This window comes from Siphateles boraxobius, unplaced genomic scaffold (genome assembly GCF_051911475.1).
Source record: "Siphateles boraxobius isolate OS27281-9 unplaced genomic scaffold, OSU_SipBor_1 30, whole genome shotgun sequence".
In the NCBI taxonomy this organism is placed as follows: domain Eukaryota; kingdom Metazoa; phylum Chordata; class Actinopteri; order Cypriniformes; family Leuciscidae; genus Siphateles; species Siphateles boraxobius.
Genome location: NW_027508920.1, coordinates 5,994,411 through 6,007,500, shown reverse-complemented (window position 1 = coordinate 6,007,500; position 13,090 = coordinate 5,994,411). Strand labels below are relative to the sequence as shown.

The following is a 13,090-nucleotide window of genomic DNA, read 5'->3' as shown; positions in this document are numbered from 1 at the left end:
ACAACCCTGCTTCTTTTTGTTTTCTTTTTAAAAATATGAATCATTATTGATCATTAAAACTGACATTTAACAGAGACAGACTTGTCATTTTATTTTATTATACATGTAGTGAAGAGAATGTATAGTAAAATAAATATAAAAAATATTCTATATATTTTAAAATATATAAAATAAAATTACACAACCCTGTCTCATTTTGTTAAATATCAGTTTTAATGGTCAATAATATCCAGTATAAAAGTATAAGTAGCCTAAAAGGTATAAGAAGCTGTACAATTAGAAATAAAGCAAACAGTTCAGTCAAACATAAGTCAGCTCTCTAATAGGCTACAAAGTTAAAGTCACCTCTCGATGCATCCTGGGTAAAAGGGGCGGATCAGGAACACATCAGTGGTCTTGAACTGGACTTGGCTAGATGTGAACTTTGAATTGGAACAGTACTTGGGCAGCGACTGATGACGTTTCACAAGTCCACAAGAACATATTGAGAAACAGCCCTCTCTTCTGTCTCGCATGCGCACTCTTTCTCGCTCGCTCTAGATTCCAGGAGATTTGAACTAATTTGCGGGCATCAGGGAGCCGCTATCAACATGCGGGAGACTCCCGGAACTTCCAGGAGACTTGGGATGTCTGTATTCTGCAATATTAAATTAAGGAAAGAACTGAGTTTCACTTTGTAGTGTATTCTTGTAGTTTTAATAGGTTTTCAAAGTAACTTGAAAGTAAAGTAATTAGTAATCTGATTACTTTTTACATGCAGTAATCAGTAATGTAATCAAATTACAATTTTAAAGTAGTAATTAGTAATTTGTAGTGGATTACTTTTTTTGAGTAACTTACCCAACACTGTACATGACTTACAGTCACAAACATTATTTGGTGTTCACATTTTTGGGCTGGACACTCACTCCAATCAGATTTCGGCTACTCTCAGCTTCTGTAATTGCAGTGCTAAAAAATTTAAACAAACTTTTTGGTTATTTGGTTTGTAATTTGTATAAGAGCTTTATGACTCTTAAAATGTGGTCACTTCAGCTAATTTTCAATAATTTAAGTATAATGCATTTAAAAAAGAAACACATTGGAATTTCTGTAAACCAATCAGAAACAAGCATTCTGCAGAGCCATAGTTTGAACATAATGAATGAATAATACAACTAACAGACAGTATGGAGCATATCTACAACAGACCTGAGGTTCGTGCAGTAGCTTTGGAAAAAGTGAAGTAAGGTAATACTACAGTAAGAGTGGCTGTATGAGTCACGGTTTTCACAAAGTTCTCTTTTCAATGAAAGAGCCCCTTGATTCTCTTGAAAATGTCAGTAGTTTGTAGTTCAGCTGTCTAAATAAAGGGATTCAGGGATTCAATTTTTGAAAGTGGGGGAATCTTAATCTTAAACAACATAATTACCCAAAAACATAATTACTTAATACCAGTGCATGTTCAGTGGTCTTATGGTTTAAACCCATCTGAACATACAACTGCAAACAAGAGAGAAGCATAATGCTTAATTTAACAAACATAAAATGTGTTTTGAGTGTGTACACCTGTTTAAGTTAGACAGAATACACACACACACACACACACACACACACACACACACACACACACACACACACACACACACACACACACACACACACACACACACACACACACACACACACACACACACACACACACACACACACACACACACACACACAATGTGTTTCCTTGTTTTATGGGAACTCTCTATAGACATAATACTTTTTATACTGTAGAAACTGTATATTCTATCCCCTAAACCTACCCATCACAGGGGGACCAAATAATTCCTTTTGTCCCCACAACATATGTACCTGAACCACACAGACAGACTTGTTTTTATATCGTTATATTGACTCTCCTCAGGCGTAATGCTTTTTTTAAAACACAATCCTCACAGAAAACTTTATGCATTTTTACATTTTCAAAAAAAGGTTTTACTATCTTTGTGGGGACTGTAACGGGGTTCGTTGTTATGGGAAGAAGGAGGCGGGAACCATCAGATATTGTTGTAACGGAGTCACCAGATCAGCACGCTCCGCCCTCTCGTTCACTCTCCCTGGACTTCTGATTCACCGCACCTGCTATTCTGATGCTATTCTGGAGGGGGTGCAAATGATAAATCACGTTTAAGATTTGTGCTGGCTACTGTATACAGGCCACCAGGGCACAATACAGAGTTTTTCAAATAATTTGCTGACTTTCTATCAGAGTTAGTACTGGCTACAGCCTTACTGTTGATGATTTTAATATACATGTATATAATGAAAAAGATGCATTGGGATTGGAATTTAAAGACATTCTTAACTCTGTTGGAGTTAGACAACACGTGTCAGGAAAATTAGAAAATTATAACTATGCAACCGTCTACTACAGTATCGCATTAGACAGTGCAGTGTAGTCTCACTGACGAAAAATTCAATTAATTCATTGCTATAGGAGAGGAAGAATTTTCGAGACTCGTTAAATCATCTAAATCGACAACATGTATGTTAGACCCTATACCGACTAAGCTATTGAAAGAGATGCTTCCAGAGGTCATAGACCCTCTTCTCAATATCATTAATTCATCTTTGTCACTAGGATACGTACCGCAAACTTTTAAGCTGGCTATGATTAAACCACTTGTTAAAAAAACACAACTTGATCCTACAAAGATACTAGAAAAGGCAGTATCCTCACAACTATGTTCCTTTTTAGAAAGAAATGGTATCTGCGAGGATTTTCAGTCAGGATTTAGACCATATCATAGTACTGAGACAGCTCTCATTAGAGTCACAAATGATTTGCTCTTATCATCCGATCGTGGCTGTATCTTGCTACTGGTGTTACTCGATCTTAGTGCTGCATTTGATACTATCGACCACAACATTCTATTAAATAGACTCGAAAATTATGTTGGCATTAGTGGAATTGCATTAGCATGGTTTAAATCATACTTATCTGACCATTATCAGTTTGTAGCAGTAAATGAAGAGATGTCTTATCGATCAAAAGTTCAGTATGGCGTACCACAAGGCTCAGTACTATGACCGTTGCAGTTCACTCTGTACATGCTACCCTTAGGATATATTATTAGGAAGCATGGCATTAGTTTTCTCTGTTATGCTGATGATACTCAGCTCTATATTTCTTCATGCCCTGACGAAACTTACCAATTCACCAAATTAACGGAATGCATAGCTGATATAAAAAAATTGGATGACTAATTTCCCACTACTTAATAATGAAAAAAACAGAGATTCTAATTATTGGACAAAAAACTTCCTCACGTAATAACCTAGAATACTGTCTAACACTTGATGGCTGCTCTGTCAAGTCTTCGCCGTCGGTTAGGAACCTGGGTGTGCTCTTGATAGCAATCTTTCATTTGAAAATCACGTCAATAGTATCTGTAAAACCGCATTTTTCCATCTAAAAAATATATATAAATTATGTCATATGCTCTCAATGACAAATGCAGAAAAATTAGTTCATGCGTTCACGACATCAAGGCTAGATTATTGTAATGCTCTTATGGGTGGTTGCCCTGTACGTTTAATAAACAAAGTACAGCTGGTCTAAAACGCAGCAGCTAGAGTTCTTACCAGAACCAGGAAGTATGACCATATTAGCCCGATTCTGTCAACACTGCATTGGCTCCCTTTTAAACGTCGTATAAATTTTAAAATATTGCTGACTACTTACAAAGCACTAAATGGTTTAGCTCCCCAGTACTTGAGCGCGCTCTTAACGCATTATACTACTCCACGTCTGTTGCGATCTCAAAATTCCGACCAGTTGATAATACATAGAGTATCAAAATCGACTGCTGGCGGTAGATCCTTTTCCTATTTAGCACCAAAACTTTGGAACAATCTTCCTAACATTGTCCGGGAAGCAGACACAGACTCTCAGTTCAAATCTAGACTAAAAACACATCTCTTTGGCTTAGCATACACATAACACATTATAGACCTCTATAATTCAGTGTTAGGCTGCATAGTTTAGATCAGCCGGAACCGGGAACACTTCCCATAAATCCTGATGTACTTTGTACATCATAAGAAGGATGGCGTCTACGCTAATATTTGTCTCTCTGTTTATCCCGAGGTATATCACAGTCCGCCGGATCCAGGCCGAATCCGGATCTGATGAAGGACCTGCGCCTGGACACAACGACAACGCGGTTCTGAAGTTTAAAATAGTGAAGGCCTCCTTCCCTTTACCTCTGTACTGATAAAATGTTGTCGGGATAATTCCGATTCACGTGGCTATGCGAAAGCGATAAAAAATTCTCAGAGCCACCAGGCACTGTTTTATGCAAATGAACGGCCGGATTGCATTAAAGGACAAGTTCGGTATTTTACACTTAAAGCCCTGTTTTAAGATCGTTTCTGATGAAATAGAACGGTTAAGATTGAAATTTGGACAAATGCTGCTGTCCCGAGAATTTTCGGTTTCTGTATAGCACCCCTGTAAAACCTGTTGGAAAGCATCTTTTGCAGCGATTTTTGTGTCGTTACTTTAATTTCATATTATCACTATAAAGCTGCTTTGAAACAGTCCATATTGTTAAAAGTGCTATATAAATGAAGGTGACTTGACTTGACATTCTAACATCCTAACATCTTAATGTTTTACAGTACCAAATGCTCAAAACATGACATTTTCCAAATGAAAACACATTAGACAAATGTGTGGATGGTGTACGTGTGCTCATGAGATACCGGCCCCTGATGCAATCCGTAGGGAAGGAAACTGCACTGGCCACTAGACCTATTAAAAACCCCTCTGTCACAATCCCACAGCTTTAAAATAAGGATAACGGTCAATCTGCCTGTTTCATAACACACAAGTCCTTTTTCAAATGGGGTGTCCACACACACTGGCACATTGAGCTTGGGTAGATTTTTATTGAAAAGTTAAAGTTAGAATCACAAAAAGTTAGAATAAAGTTAGAATCACAAAAAAAGTTAGAATCGGATGTTAGAATCACATAGTATGAATAGCCTATATCTGGTAGTCACCCTGTTTTAATGACATGTCCTGCGGTAGAAATCTGCAAGGGTCATAGTGCTTCAAAGTCTCTTTCTCATTTTCTGCTATTGGTTAAAATCAATCTGCAGTTTGTCTGATATTAAGAGAATGGCAATAACATGGAAAACATTAATACCATAGAGGAACTACTCTTTGCAATTGTTTTGCATGGGTCATCATGTTCTAAAACACAAGGTATATAAATCATAGTGGTAGATGCCATTTATTATGTGTATTATCAGTAGATCAGTTTGTTTAATAAATATGACATAAATACCATACATATGACAATTTATACAATGAAAAAGGTGCTTCATGTTCGTTAAGTCAACATTATTTAATGTTACTGAATCACCAACAAAACATATTTACAGTGTAAGACAACATTCTAAACACAGTATTTATTTTAATGGCATGTGTTGCCACACACACACACACACACACACACACACACACACACACACACACACACACACACACACACACACACACACACACACACACACACACACACACACACACACACACACACACACACACACACACACACACACACAAATACAAATATGGTTTTGTAGTCCTTCATTGCTTAGCTTTATTGGGAAATCAGCTTTAATTTGGAGAGCAGTTTGCCAGTTTTTGCAATCTCATGTTTCCCAATCATACCTGAATTTGGGGGTTTTCAAGCTGCTGGAAAAACATAATCACTCACCCAAACAGTTATGTGCTAAATCTGTTAAACTCTGTAAACTTTACTGTACAATTCAATTTTAAATAAAATTTCGTAAGAACTTTCTTGAGAAATTCCCAAAGCACATTTATCATGTTAGTTCCCTGAGGCAATCCTTCAACTAAGATAATAATGTTTCCACTCTTTTCATGGTTAATCATAAACATTAAAAAAAAATTTAATCAAACTCAACCCTTCAAATTTAGAAACAACTGGACATGTAGTTAGGTATCCTATGTCAGTCTACTTGTTAATACACTATTTTGAAAAAATAAATAAAATAATATATATATATATATATATATATATATATATATATATATATATATATATATATATATCTGTTATAACTTTAGTGTTGTATGCAGCTAATGTCACTTTCTTGTGTCTTGTCAGGTCTCACCATTGCAAAGGGTCCATACGTTTATCCATGAGTGTCGACTTAATGGAGGGTCATGTCTAGTTCATTGGTAGGTTTTATATTTCTGTGGTATAATGGGTATTTTGATATGTGATATGGTGGGAGCTGCTTCATCAGACATTTATAAAGGTTGCAGGAGCTTTAGGGCAACCATGGTTTAACTGTAACATCTTGTTTGGCTTGCATCATTCAGCTTTTTTTCCTTTACCAGTATTACAGTCTAGACAGGTCATTGTTGTCTTATATTTATGTTTTTTTTAATATATATATAAGCTATACTACAGTCTGTGTAAAATAGCATGATCCCAATGCCAAACAATGTGTCATTCATTATAATTCTTGCTGTTCCATGTTCAAACTCAACCTCACAAACCCTTTTCCTGCTACAGTCTTGCTGGGGTGTTTCGCAGTACCTCTGTGGTGCTGGCTTACCTCATGACTGTCACCAGCTACGGCCGGGAAGAGTGTCTTACTGCAGTGAAGGCTGTGCGCTCCTTTGTGGGCCCAAACTAAGCCTTCCAGCAGCAGCTGCAGGAGTTCCAGATGAAACAGGTGTCAGAGGTACATTCAGCATTTCATAGACAGATTCTGTCTGGACACAGGTTCAAATCAGTTTTATATTTTGACCTGACAAACATATTTGTAAAGATATAACTATAAAAAAAAAATTTCATGTCAGTCTACATCAGTGTTTCTCAAGTGGTCACAAGACCATTTTGAGTGGGTCGTGGTGTGTGTAGTCCTGTCAGATGTTATACTGTGTTCACAACGTGCAGTTTTCAGTTGCATGCACAAATGTGGAGGCATGCTCACTGTATATCGCTTCACTATATGTAAAGAGCAAATTAATTTACAAGCATGCAACATCGTAATTAATAAGTCATGAAACTATCAAAAGTACCAATAAATTACATAACTGTTAAGATGTGTATTGGCTGGGAAGGATTTGCATGCAGGTATGATTCTATTATATTCATCAAGATCAGTGCACATATGTTTTATTAACAGGACATGTTAGTATTGTGCATTGATTTTCACTTTTTGTTATTTTCAATATTTCTGTTTACTGTGGTAGTTCATACCAACTTACTAACTTTATCGAATAAATAAAAACTTGTTTTGAACTGCTGTTTAATAGCCTTACCTTATACTGCTTATTTATGGATTATTCAAGCTTTTTTGAGAAATAAATTAGCTTGGTTCAAATTCCTAAAAATGTGGGTTTGCTGCTTAATGATTTTGTAAAAAAGTGGGTCCCATGGCCAAACCATTTGAGAACCACTGGTCTACACTCCATAAACCTTAATGACAAAGCAAAAAAAAAAAAGCAAAAAAAAAAAGAAAGAAATGGTGATACCTGCATTTTTTTTTTAAATGAAATATTTACATTGTATAAATATTCATACTTTTTCTGAGACACTTGAAATTGACCTCAGGAGCATTGCAGTTTCGCTGGATCATCTTTGAGATGTTTCTACAGCTCGATTGGAGTTAACCTTTGGCAAATTCATTTAAATGGGCTTGATTTGGAAAGGCAAGGTCTAACAGCTGAAAATGCATAGCAGAGCAAAAACCAAGCACGGAGGCGAAAGAAACGGCCTGCAAAGCTCAGTCAAATCAAATTTATTTATATAGCACTTTTTACAATACAGAATGTTTCAAAGCAGCTTTACAGAGATAACAGGAAAATTATGCAAACAAGTTTGTTTCCAGAAGAAAATAGCGTTACAGTCCAGCTTAATGAAGTTCAGTAATGTTTCATTTTTGAAAAAAGTTATTAATTTAGTTACACACACACACACACACACACACACACACACACACACACACACACACACACACACACACACACACACACACACACACACACACACACACAGACACACACACACACACACACACACACACACACACACACACACACACACACACACACACACACATATGTTTGTGGAGTAAACCGTGATGTCATCGTCCAGCTCAGTTCAGTTCCTGTATAATAGTGTCAATGCAAGCAGATCAATATTATTGTTGAATATTAAAATTAAATGTTAAAGGGTAACTATACCCTACACCAACTTTTTTTAGTTAATGATCTGTAAGAATGGGGCTTTATTAGTGCTGTTCAGAGGTGGAAAGGGTAATAAAATATTCTACTCAAGTAAAAGTACTACTACTTCAATTAAATTTTACTTAAGTACAAGTAAAATTACCGGTCTAAAAATCGACTCAAGTAAAAGTAAAAAGTAGCTCATTTAAAATTTACTCAAGTAAAAGTTACTGAGTTACTTTTTTAACAGTGGGTGGGTGAACAGTGGGTGGGGTGGGGTGGGGGGACTCTCCCGTGTAGGGTTGTAATGGTATGAGATTTTTACAGTATGATAACGTATCAGAAAATATCACGGTTTACAGTATTAATCAATTATTAAATAAACGGTATTATTAAATTATGGTTATTATTATTATCATCAGTTAAAATGACAGTTAAATGAAAGAAAATGTATTTTATTCAGAAAATTAATATTTCTTTTCATGATTTAATCCAAATATATTATCAAAAACGGTGGCAATAAAATGAAAATTTAAATTTGTGTCCTTTTATTTTTTGGGGAAGAGCTGCAAAAAACAGATTTACTAAATTAAACCATGGACAAAAAATATATGCCTTAATTAATGTTTAAATAAATTGTATTATTATTGTTGTTGCTATTATTATTATTTTGAGAAGTACGTTCTATTGTATGCCTACAATAGTAATATATATTTCTGTGATAATTTCTCCTAGTTAAACCAAACTTTTATTTTGACGGGTTGTAGTGAAGACCTATTTCAAAGTGTAAGCCTATTTGACAATGGTTTTTCTCAAATAAAATGATGAAAATGCTCATTAGGCGTTCTCTCAGAGCAGCTCTGGAAATGTTCAAGTATTCATCATGTACTCAAATTGTTTGTGAGACGCTGAAAACACCACGCGTACTTGAGTATGTAGTAGACAAAGCGGAGCAGCTCATTTACACCGATTCACAGAAACGCAGAACAAGCAGGTTATATATTTACATAGCAGTATTTTTGCACTTAAATATTCACAGACCATGTCGCGATTGGATTTATTGCACAGTTCTACTTTCCATGTATTCATCCATCCATCATTTTGCGTGTTTTACGTGACATCTTCTGCGTTATGTAAATTCCATTTTCATGACTGGATTCCGGGACTCCCTCTGCATCACGTAAATCATTCGGCCTTACGTTATAATCGGGACATACCTTTATCTGCAGGAGGGATGGTGTCCTATGTATCCTCCTTTTGCAGCCACTTTGTGTCCACATTTTTTGCAAATTGGATATCTATCCTCGAGGACAACCACACTTTTTTACATCCAAAGTATTTCCATACTGGCCATAATTCGCTTCATAAAAATTTGAGGGCGCTTCGCTTTCAGCTTCAGCTGGGTATGCGTCACCTTTTTTGCGTGTTTGTTCTCCCGCCCTTCAATCAATGCAGTAGTTTCCGGAGTGTGATTTTATTTTCTCCCTTGTATTATTATTTTTTACTCAGTAACGGATATGATTTCAAATGTAGCGAAGTACAATACTTCAAACAAAACGTACTTAAGTAAAAGTAAAATTACAGATGTTAAAAACTACTTAAAAAGTAGAAGTACACAAAAAACGACTCAATTACGTAACGCGAGTAAATGTAATTCGTTACTTTCCACCTCTGGTGCTGTTCATTGATTCAAGTAACTTTTTTGAGATTTGGGTATAAAGTGTTTTAATTCTACAATATATGGTGTAAAAACGTCTGAGTGCTGCCCTCTTCAGGTTGAACGGTGGCTACTGCAGTTGAATTTTTTCCTATTGGATGTTTGGGGTTTCCAGTCAAGACTTAGAGAAACTTGTGCATGCTTTCATCACCAGCAGGGTGGATTATTGTAATGGACTTCTCACTGGCCTTCCCAAAAAGACCATAATGGTGCGTTCACACCGGACGCGAATAGAGCGTCTAGTGCGAGGGATTTCAATGTTAAGTCAATGCAAAGACGCGTTACGCGCGTAAAAATATCCTGCGGCGCGAATAATGCGTAGAGCGCGGTGCGATAGACGCGAATTCGCCTCATTTGCGCGTTAAGTTCGCGCGAATGGCGCGAATTGAGCGTCTGGCGTTACGCATTCACGCGTGCATTTACGCGTTTGAGGCGAATTCGTTGAAAAAGTTGAACTTCTGCGTCAATTCGCGCCGCGTTAACCAAACAGGAGCCAGCTTGCTGCTGTCATGTGGGGAAGTAAATATTTGATCACATAAAAACTTGATTTTGATATATGACACATTAATCTTGTATGCTATTTATTCCATATCTAATCTAGATTATATGAAACATTATTATTATCCTAATGTAAAGAGAACCAACATACTTTAGTGCAAGAACATAGTTCGTGTCTGAACAGTGTTGTGTGAGGGGGAAAAAATCACAGGACAGTTTAATCACTTTTGTAGTAGCCTAGGCTGGCTCCATTTATCATCAAAACAAAAATAAATGCGCAGCTTCTGGAGGCGCAGCTTCTGGAGCAAATGGTGAAACACGCCAAACTGGGTTCACCTCCGAAGGGTCTGGTGGAACCAAATACGGCGACCATTATCCCTACGCCGCTGTTCTGCTCTCCAGAGCAAATACAGAGCGGTGACTCTCTCAATGAATGCTTGATCAACATTAGCCGTCTTGTAAAAAGATGGCCGCCAACAGATTTCGCCTCCGCGCGTGACGAAAAAACAAAACAAAAAACTTCTTTTGTTTTTTACGCGCGTCAATTTCACTCTTGACGTGTGAATGGATTCAAAGTGTACACGCGTATAACTAGATGTGGCTAGCGTGGCTAGTGGCTAACTAGATCCTAGCAGCAGCGTTCTGTATGAGCTGCAACTGTCTTACTGTGCGTTCACACCAGACGCGAATTGAGCGTCAAATTTGCGCCTGGTGTGAACGCACAGTAAGACAGTTGCAGCTCATACAGAACGCTGCTGCTAGGATTCTGAGCAGCTGGAACCAGCTTCCAGAATAGATCAGATGTGCTCCTACAGTAGTCACATTCAAATCCAAACTCAAAACACATCTGTTTAGCTGTGCATTTACTGAATGAGCACTGTACCACTGTTCGTCCGACTGTTTGTACTGTAGTATAAAAACCATCTTGTTTCGACAAAACCACCGTAGCGAGCTAGTCAGGAGTTAGAATAGCGAGTATTGAAAACGATCAGAATGAATTAACTGGACTTAACACTCTGGTCTTGTCATAATTTCATAGCTATACCTTGGGAATCTCCCTACAACAACGTTTGTGTGCATCTTACGTCATCGCAAATGTGCACGGCGCATGATGGAAAACACTACGCGGGTCAATATATTGTGTTTTTTTTATTATTTTGGTGCTATTATGCATAGCTGAGTAAACAACACAGGTTTACTGTGTGTGTGTGTGTGTGTGTGTCGCATAAGGTGTCTTTCCGCTGCATGCAAAAGGAGATAGTGGATTTCGATTAATTTGTTGCCTCAACAAATCATGTTTTTGTGTTTAAATCATCAACACTATCATCCCTTACATGTGTTTTATTTAACTAAATACATCATAATCGGCTAAAACGCATGCGCAGGATACTTTTATTCCTGAACAAGTGCGCACCCGGGTTCGTGTTGCTTTCACATACACGCGAACCGCAGCATGGTTGAACTCAGACCACCAACTGAACTCAGACCACCTCCTCCGGGTAGTCTCGTGTTCGGTACCCCAGTGCGCACCTGGGTCCACATGACCGCGTTCACATTAGCGATTTTTCATGCAAACCGTGCCCCGTTCCTGAACTAAACTGCCAGTGTGAAAGCCCCCTCAGAGTCTGACAGCAGCTGTCAATGAATCTGTCACTGCGGGTCTCAGGTGCATGCCCCCCGTTCAGCCCCGCCCTCGGTTTGTTCCCTCTATCTCCGCTGGACTCTGTCCACTTTTCCAGCATTTTTCAAATATTACCAGTGGATGGAGTCAGGCTCTGACCAGGGGTTTAGTTACCCTTTAAATTTAATGTCCACAACTAAGCAAGCCAAGCCAATGGCAACAAAGGCCATTCAGACGCTGTCAGAAACATAACCACTTTGCTAAATGGTGCCGGTCTGCTCCGGCTGGCTACCCTGAACAGTCACATGACCCGCTGGTGCCAGTGCGCACCATAGGCCCCCACCTAGGGACCTTCTCCAGGTGCTCTGTATACCTGGATAAGGTCCCTAGGTGGGGCCTATGGTGCGCACTGGCACCAGCGGGTCATGTGACCTTCTCCAGGTGCTCTGTATACCTGGATGGCCACTGTGTCCCTCTTCTCCTCGACACTGGGGCCAAGGTGTCACTGCTGAATGTTGACACCTGTAACCTACTCTTCCCAAACAGACAGATGCAGCCCCGATTGCTCCCTCAAACTCTCAGATTTAAATAGTCTTGCTATGTGTTTGCTGTCAGATGGTCTCACTGCAGCAAATTATCAGATATCTCCCTGACAATCTACTCACTGCTGAAAGATATATATATATATATATTCTCAATAAAAAGAAAACATATTTATTTAATGTTATTCAATATACAAAAATATATTTATTCAATGTTATTTAACATACGAAAACATATTTATTTTAATGTTATCGACATCATCTACAAAATCATTGTGAACTTTTGTAAAGACACGTTTGATCGTTAACATTTAAATTCATCATTATATTAAAATTACAAACACATGAGAGTTTCTCCTCATGAAAGACCCTTGTGGAAATTAAATGTGGAACTGTGACAAGATTAATGACAGGGAAGTTTAAAGTGATAGTTCACTTCAAAATGAAAATTCTGTCATCCTATA

At 37.8% G+C, this 13,090-nt stretch overlaps 1 protein-coding gene across 1 annotated transcript in view; it reads left to right on the top strand.

Annotated features, from left to right (window-relative positions):
- Positions 1-13,090, top strand: part of dusp22a (dual specificity phosphatase 22a) — a 113,343-nt gene that overhangs the window by 15,027 nt on the left and 85,226 nt on the right. The window contains 3 exon segments of the mRNA XM_077248096.1: positions 6,174-6,196; positions 6,199-6,247; positions 6,588-6,752. Coding sequence (XP_077104211.1) covers positions 6,174-6,196; positions 6,199-6,247; positions 6,588-6,752 — 237 coding nt within the window.